This window comes from Theobroma umbraticum, unplaced genomic scaffold, assembly GCF_002168275.2.
Source record: "Theobroma umbraticum cultivar Fairchild unplaced genomic scaffold, ASM216827v3 scaffold_147.0, whole genome shotgun sequence".
NCBI lineage: Eukaryota > Viridiplantae > Streptophyta > Magnoliopsida > Malvales > Malvaceae > Theobroma > Theobroma umbraticum.
In genome coordinates this window covers 4,036,696-4,045,722 of record NW_018397259.1, presented here as the reverse complement: position 1 = coordinate 4,045,722, position 9,027 = coordinate 4,036,696, and the positions used below count along the sequence as shown (strand labels likewise).

Genomic DNA, 9,027 nt, shown 5'->3' with positions numbered 1-9,027 from the left:
CGCAAGGGAAGATTTAAGTTTAAAATAGTTCTATATGGAGCCAAATAAAAAAAATTAAATTTTCAATACAAATAAGTAAAAAAATTAAATTTTTTAATATATATTTTTGAATTTAGAAACTATAATATAAATACAGAAATAAGTAAATAAGATAAAAAATTCAAGAAAATTAAAAATTATAGTTACATAAAAATAAGAAACTAAACAATTAATAGTAGATAAAAGAACGAAAAATTATTTTCACAATTGTTTTGTGCATAATACATATATATATATATATAGAGAGAGACTTGTTAAAATAGATCGGTCCATTGAGTTGGTTTATTTTTTATTGAAAGTGAGGTGAGTTGGGACTTGAAAATTCAAGCCTATATTAGAACTGAGTCTAAATGGGCTAACTCATCTAATCAATAAGCTATCCCATATCAGTGCAGGTTAGAAAAAAAAATTAAATTTATAATTTTAGTTAATTTAATAATTTAATATATTTAGCTATATAAAATTAATAATTTCATTACCAATGGTATCGTTTATTTTATATATTTTAATGTCTTTAATCTTTGCTTGTCAAATTAATAATTTTAGTTAATATTAAAACTCACTATCTATATTTCTTTGATGACAATGAATATTAGATGATAATGATTCAAACCTTGAGACATCATTTTTGTTCAAACAAAATTCAAATGTTTTACTTGAAGAAGAGGATTAAGGATGACATAAATAAATCTTAAAGTTTTTATTTATTTGGTTATATACTTATGTTTATGGGATTGTAATTTGTATTAAAGATTGAAACTTTATTTATATTTGATGTAACTTATTTGTTTATTTATGTTTGGTGTAACTTATTTATTTGTAACATACTTTTATTATTCAATTTATGATTAAATCATATAACAACTTTATTAATAGAGAGTTTGTTAAGTAAAATTGTGAAAATAAATTTTTTTTTTTGAAAAAAAAATGAGTTAGCCCAACTCAACCCATGGGCTAACAAGGAATGCGCTAAACTCAGGTTTTGATGACTCATGTAAAAAATGGATTAGCTCAACCCAAGCCATATTCTCTCTACCCATAATGTTTGAAGTTGGGTTAAGCCGAGCTAACCATATTGACACCTCTATATATACATATATATATATATATATATGATAAAAGTTTGTTTGAATATTGTGTTTTCTTTATTGGAAAAGAATTCACAATACGTTTGATTCACGAAATAAATAGAAAGAAAATAGAATTACTACTCTGTAGGAATAGAATAAAGTGAAAATAAAATAAAATAGTTATTACTTAGTTTGATACGACGAATGTAATAAATAATTTATAATTTATTTAAAATATTAATAATTGATAATTTAAATATTAATATTTTATTTATAATTTAATGTTATTATAATAATTTATTTTATATTATTTCCTTCTTAAATATTAATAATTTATAATTTATTTATAATGTTAATAACTGATCATTTAAATATTAATTTTTAATTTATAATGTAATCATTAAATTTTTAAAATATTAATATTTTGTTTATAATTCAAATGTTATTATCATTAATTATTTTTATTTTATTTTATTTTTTAAAGATTAATAATTTATAATTTATATAAATATTAATAACTGATCATTTAAATATTAATATTTTGTTTATAATTTAATAATTAATATTTGAAAATATTAATATTTTGTTTATAATTTAAATGTTATTATGATTATTTATTTTTAATTTATTTTATTTTTAAATATGAATCATTTATAATTTTTTTTAAAATTTTAATAATTGATCATTTAAATATTAATATTTTATTTATATTTTTTTTGGAATTGGGGAAAGGAAGATTTAAACTTTATTCTTTAAATTGGAGATAATACAACAACCAATGAATCAAATCTCTGGTGTAATATTTTATTTATAATTTAATTATTAATATTTTAAAATATTAATATTTTATTGATAATTGAAATGTTATTATAATTATTTAGTTTTATTTTATGTTTGAATATTAATAATTTATCATTTATTTAAAATATTAATAATTGATCATTTAAATGTTATTATTTTATTTATAATTTAATTATTAATATATTAAAATATTAATATTTTATTTACAAATATTAATATGGGTATGATTGTAAATTTTTAAACTTATGAGGGGTAATTTAGTCTTAATAATTTTTGAAGCTATTCCATCAAATATGGAATAAGTAATACCAATGAGGGGCTGGGTGTTGTTAAATAACGCTTTTTATCAATTTTGAGAAATGGGTAAAAAGAAGGAATTGTTGTTTCTTATCAAATTACCAACCAAATAAGAAAAGCAAATAGTAATTGAGAAAAGAGAGGGAATAGTTTAATTATTCCTCACACCAAAACGTGCAGTAAATGAATCCTCTACAATAAAGCTTAACACTAGATGAATAAGGCAAGCTTATATATTATATTGAAAATAATTTAAAATATAAAGCTAATAATTGAGTGTATAAAGAGACATTGATAATTTCTTAATTATATTCTTTGAAGGGCTCAGATATATTTTACTTTTTCTTTAATTTTTTTCTTTTGACCAAAGCAAGCAAAATCTAACCTATCCTAGCAAGGGGAGAGGGGTGGGGCTAGTTAATCAAAACTGCACACTAAATACATTATGCTGAAATTAATGTATTTATGCTAAAATTTAACGTATGATATTATAGAAAACATAATTATAATCGACATGTCATAAGAAAATAATATAATATTTTAAAAATATTTACATTATTTTTAAAATTATAAATAAATTTTTATATTTTTATAATTACGTATTCAAATAAGTCTTTGAATTATTCTAAAAAAATCAATTTAATCTTTATTCTTTTATTATATTCAAATAAGTCTCTAAACTTTTATTTTGAATCAAATAAACCCTTCTCCATGATCATTGATTAACTTTCATTAGTTAACAATATCACATCATCCGTCACGTGGTATGTTGATATAGCATTTTAATGATATCACTGTCATGTGACAAATGACATAATATTAAATGTTATTGATTAAGATTTAATTCATATCCAAAGATGATTGATTAAATATTTAAAACAAATAAATTAGAAAAAAAAACTAATTACCTCCATAACATTATGTTTCTAAATAAACTAAATCATTTGATTTAAAATTTAAAAACAATTGAACCAATGAAAATTCTTCCAAAAAAAAATTGAAAAAAAAATTAAATTTAAAATAATTTAAAATTTTTTCAACTTTCTACTTGTCGAATTTTACGTTAACGTTTGGATAGAAGATTTTGAATTGATTGACAAAAACGCTGCAATTTAGAACACAAAGAGACAAAGATTGCTTTGGATGCGATCGAAGCTTTTGTCTCCTCCTTCTCAAGCCCCTTGCAATTTTTAGGTACTTCCCCATTTCTTTTTTCTTTTAATTTCGGTTTTATTTACTTAATTTTCATCCTAATTTTTCTTTTTCTTTTTTAAATAAATTCATGAATCTCTAATTTTTCTAATCAACTTGTACGTTCTACGTCGCCGTTGTCGACAAACTCCACTTCAAAACGGTTCGTCATCTTGATGAGGATGAGGAGACTCGTAAGAAGGTTGAGTCAAGCAAGAAGAGAACTGCAGAAGCTGCTACTCGTGTTTCTGCAAAAAAAGCACAATGTACAACACCTCAGAAGACAGATGGTAAGAAGGGTGGTCACACAGCAACACCTCAACCATCAAAGCAAGTTGGGAAATCTTCGGCTAAGAGTCCAAAGTCTAGTGGCCAATTTTCCTGTTCATTAGGTTGAAAAAGCTTTAAATTATTTTGAATTCAAGTTGTTCTCATTTTTTTTCTTAAACCCCAAATCAGTTGATTTAATTTGTTTAGGAAACCTAACGTTTACTAATGCTTATTCAACAGATTAGGAGGTAATTAAGGTTTTTTATTTTTTTGTTTTAAATTTTTAACTAATCATCTTCGATCGAACATGTATTTAGGTAAAAAAATAAACATATAAATCTTAATCGATAACATTTAATATTACGTGATAGTGACATCATCAAAATATCACATCAACATGTCATGTGACAGATGATGTGATATAAAAGTACTGCATATACCTTCAACTAACAAAAATTAATCAATGGTTAAAGAGAAGTACTTATCTGATTCGAAATAAAAATTTCGAAACAGGAAATAAGTTTCTTATTGAATTCAAATCTAAAATGCATGCCCAGCCAGTTCCAAGATTTAACTCAAAATTTAGCAGCATGTAATGTGTCATGCGGGTAACAGCAATATCTGAAAACATGAAGAAACCAACATTTTTTAAACTGTTTCAAGTCTGCATTTATTGGAATAACTTTCCCACAGAACAGCCATCAAACTTTGCTGATAATGTGTGTTGCTTTTCTTCAAGTCAACTTGTGAATAGTTTCCATCTCAGTTGCCTCCTTAAGGGTCCCTTTCTCAACATGATCCCAACATTTGAACAAGAAATTATCCACAACAAGTCTGAACCAAGGTGACAGTTTCAGACCTTCCTCGCCAGCATCAGCTTTGCGCAACAGCTCTTTCAGTTGATCACGGTTCACATATTTCACATCTGCTACCTCATCGGGATTTGGATGGACATTAACATCTTGGACAATGAATAGTAGGTAATCAACTGCAAAGTAATAATAAATGCTTAGTTACAATATATGAAAGAAGGATAGGAGTAAGTGATAGATTCATGCAGACCAAGAAATAGATATGAGACACCAGCTATTGAACTGTATAATTTATATTTTCTCCCCAAATAGAGACTCAAAACTTTTTGCAATAATAAAGACTTGAAAGAGGCAAATATTTAAACATAATGCTGACTTTTATGCAAACAGGGTAGAATTATTACGTTCATGCTCGCCCCACTTGCCATCAGAAGGTGCCTTGTAAAGCATGCGACTCAGAGGGATAAACTGATCAACAGGAACATCTTCAGCAGGAATACCCAGCTCGTCCAAAAGCTTCCTTTGTGCAGCATTCCTCACCCCTGGTGAGCAGATAACAACAAAATTATCAGCCACAATAAGACAGAAAATCCTGTGATGAAATTGAGTCAGATGTAAAAGTTATATACCAAGAAAATTCTCTCCAATAAGCTCAGATTCACGGTACAAAGGATGGCTGCAACAGGTGTTTGTCCACACAAGAGGAAATGTTACCTTTGTTGCAGATCGTTGCTACCCAGAAACCAGACAGAAAAGGAACGTTAACAAACTTCCCATAAGTACTTCCCATCACCTATTTACAACGCATAACATTGCACATATGCTGTGAAGCTAGCAAGCATATATTTTGAGTAGGTACAAGCAAGGAAAAAATAATACCATAACATTCAAAGTTGATATATGCAACATATTCAATGCCGTATCCGGCACCAACAAAGATATTAAGAATAGAGAAAATGCTAAAATTTAAGATTCAAAAAATGAGAGGTGCTAGCTAGCTTTGCTGAGACCAGGGACTATATCCTGCTTTCCCACTTTTTTTGTACTCTTCTTTCTTTATTAACCATGGGATATAATTAAAGAGCAACTGATCCTACGGTCGCAGACTTCATAGGGGCCAGCCTGTCCAACTCACAACTACTCTTACAGATTTTCTCCTTTTATACTTTGGTTTTAAGGACTCCATAAGGTTCTCCAAATGATAAAAATAAGCTGAGATTTGGATGCCAAAACCGTTATTTCCAGTATATGCAAATGATAAGGAAATGAGGTAAATAAATATGTTCAATGAGATAATCTGTTTGTTTGATTTTTCATTACAATTCCAAGTTTGAAAATAGTAACAATTCTAAATATCTCAACGACTGATATTTTTAGCATGTTACCTGAAGGAGCAACTCATATTTTGAGTTAAACAAAAATACACTGAATGCTCTATGCAGCATGTTTCCAGTTAGGATCTTTTCCCACAAGTGACCTGTAAATTTTCAAACCAATGTTCAGCGCAGACATGAAGGCAACAGACTAAAGACATTCAGATGTCACATGGTCAAGACTTACATTCACATAAAGAGCAGAATGTGAGGAAACTGATAGCTAAAGCTAATAACCTTTAATTCCAAAGTGGCAGCAGTAAAACACAAACTACAAGATCCAAAACCAAGCCAGAGATTCAGGATTTTCTTTTTCACTTATTAAATGCCAAAGCGAATAAAGGGCCTAGATGCACATGAAACGCTTTTCTATAGCCCAATGAAGAAGCTTGCTATTGATTTTATACAAAAATGTCTTCTAAAAGACTGGTGTTAAAGTAATTTTTTTAACATTCCTCAAAAAATTTAAAAAGCATCAAATAATTTCTCCTTTATCTGTCTCAACCAATTATATAACCAGGATTTTGCAGTATACTAAGTTTAAGGCTCTGTTGTACAGAGCAAGTTCTTTAAACAAGCTTCTTTATCCTATACAAATTGAAAAGAATCAGAGATCATTACCGGGCCCATTCTAAAAGATCAAGTCACCTACAAAATTAATACCAGATAATCTTTTTTATTTCAGCATCAGCAACAACAATAATATGATTTACACCACTCAAGATAATGCAGTCAAATTGAAAGCATTGGACATAAAGAATATATGTAACCAAAGAGCATGCACAATTTAGAAAGGAGAGTAAAACAGAATAACGCAAAGCAACAGTGTTATTCCCCAGAGTAACTGCACCATAGACATTTACTTACAGTTGTACTTGGATTCATGGCCGACAACATTATCATTCTCATCCACTAAAATACATCTACAAAAGATTGAAATAGAGGCCAGTAAGTTAAACACAATGCAAGATTGATACAAAAATACTGAAGCATATGTTATTAGTAAATGCTAGATGAGTTAAACTTCAAAAGAGTAAGACAAATATAAGAACCTGTTAAATCGTAAAGATTATCACTTCAAATCAAAACACAGATGTCTTCATGACAATACAGTCACATAACAATTTGTAAATTCATAAAGATTTTAAACCTTGATTCATGTCATAAAATAAATAGCATTGGTAATAGAAAGACTGACCCTATGCAATCAACAGATATACATCAACCATAATTAGCAAATCACTACAATCACCAATTCTCACATACCACTGTCACACGCATCCTTTCAATTCGATCCACGTAAGGAATATATAGCGCATAACTAATTGCAGTAAAAGAAAACAATCCACACATGCTAATCAATGTATGTCAAGACCAAGAAAATAAACAACCACTTTTGCCATGTCTTTCAACATTTGCAGATAACATCTAGCAGTTGCCTTGGCTTAATGCTTCAAAGGAAGATTAGTTTTGCCATTTAACCAAAACAGACAACAGCATATGAGCCACGCTTCTTTGATATTTAGGTATCAATTTTGATAACATTACAAATAATAAAAATAAAATCTGGAGCTAGCAATACCACCCTATTTATACTTCAAAGTTGACTTAGCTTAGCCACCAAAAGAAGATCCTTCAATAATAAGAATAATATCATGGTCATAACGATTTATATTTCCGTATTAACTTTCTGTTCTGATTTTCTGTAGCAGTATTAAAAAAAAATCAGCAGAAACTATGGAAAGATGTCACAAAATTCAATAGCCTCCTATAAATTCATCTGGCTGCCATGTCAATGAAAGAAAAGGGAAATTATTTTCCTGGTCACAAACAAAGGTCCCAATCATTTTCCCCTAAATCTACCAGGAAATCACACCGGGGAAAAACCATATAAACGGGTAGTGCACTGCTAAAACACGAGTAACGCATGTTTCTAAAATATTGTAAGCATATAAAATCATACAGATATAATTATGAACTTTTACAAAATTAACGGCCAACTAAAATCTATTATTTTAAAGCTTAAAATACATAGAATACACACATAGTTATATATGAATACGTATACTGTATCGCATCTACATAGAAAATACATGTGCTAAAAGAAAAGAAAAATAATTTGAAAAACTAAAAAATAACAAGAAAAATTTCTGGGTATCAATTAAAAACCATAAAACAATCTTATAAATCGGTTATGTTCGTTGTAAACTGATAACAGAGTTTCACAGCGGAAAGAAGGAATCTAATAGTATCAGTTGACTTTAGTTTCAACTTCCCTTTCTTTCAGTTTTTCCCTTCATTTTCTCATAAACCAAACAGAGCATCAAAGCAAACCCAGATCAAAAATGATAAAAAAAAAACTGTCAAAACAGAAAAAAAAAGTCAATCAAACTTAAAGGGGAATAGCGGAATCGAGAAAACTCACTCATCCTCAAACATGAGGCGCCTTTGGACAGCGTCCATTCCAGCGTCGGGAGCGTCACCCATGGTAGCGGTGGCAGATGCAGCTTCGGTACGGGAAAACAGAGATGCCCTCAGGGAAGTGAGGGAGAAGTGAGGTATTGGACGGGGCGGAAGAGCAAAAGACGAAGAGAGGAATAGTCGGGGCTGTGGGGAAGAGAAAGAAGAAGAAGCCAATGAACGAGAGAGCCAGAGAGCGGAGGCAGTATTTATAAGCGAAGACATTCGGTCTCTGGTCTCTGCATATGGCAAGGATATCTGCCAGGTCGTTGTTCAACGTATGGGGTTATATTTTATTCATTTCCTTAGTGTACACTGCCAGTTTTACATTTTCTGGTTTTTTCCCTTTATATCCCTTGAGACCTTTTTCTTTAGGTAATTATGGTAGGAGCATTTAGACAATATCATCCTATACATTGTTAGTGAAAATTTTAGACAATATTTTTTTTAAAAAATTAATAATTTCATATAATATGTTATAGACATGTGATAGCACTTTAATTCCGTTTATAAATATTTAAAAATTCTTACATTGTTGTATACAAATGATAATCTACGAATTAAATATTATCAACAATTTAGAATTAATATGTTTAATAGTTTTCGGTTTTTCATTTTTCGTTTTTCGTTTTTTGTTTTTGTTTCTTGTTTAAAATAACAGTTAAAAAAAAAGTAAGTTTGGAGACATGATGTTGTTACCAAAAACAAGGTTTC

At 28.7% G+C, this 9,027-nt stretch overlaps 1 protein-coding gene across 1 annotated transcript; it reads right to left on the bottom strand.

Moving 5' to 3' along the window:
• Nucleotides 1–4,135: 4,135 nt before the first annotated feature.
• IPP2 (isopentenyl pyrophosphate:dimethylallyl pyrophosphate isomerase 2) lies at nucleotides 4,136–8,588 on the bottom strand. Its single transcript, XM_021427167.2, has 6 exons — nucleotides 8,279–8,588; nucleotides 6,721–6,776; nucleotides 5,866–5,957; nucleotides 5,110–5,212; nucleotides 4,885–5,022; nucleotides 4,136–4,656 (listed from the first exon to the last, which is right to left on the bottom strand). Exons 1-6 carry the CDS (start codon nucleotides 8,536–8,538, stop codon nucleotides 4,403–4,405), a joined length of 903 nt encoding a protein of 300 aa, XP_021282842.1. The 5' UTR covers nucleotides 8,539–8,588; the 3' UTR covers nucleotides 4,136–4,402.
• Nucleotides 8,589–9,027: the final 439 nt, after the last annotated feature.

What these genes read in the sequence shown, in the direction of transcription:
- IPP2 (XM_021427167.2), bottom strand. Translation starts at nt 8,538, where the DNA reads ATGTCTTCGCTTATAAATACTGCCTCCGCTCTCTGGCTCTCTCGTTCA. An exon ending in TATTGGAGAGAATTTTCTTG is followed by an intron (nt 5,023 to 5,109) that starts GTATATAACTTT and finishes TCTGCTCACCAG; the next exon opens with GGGTGAGGAATGCTGCACAA. An exon ending in CAAGTGGGGCGAGCATGAAC is followed by an intron (nt 4,657 to 4,884) that starts GTAATAATTCTA and finishes ATTACTTTGCAG; the next exon opens with TTGATTACCTACTATTCATT.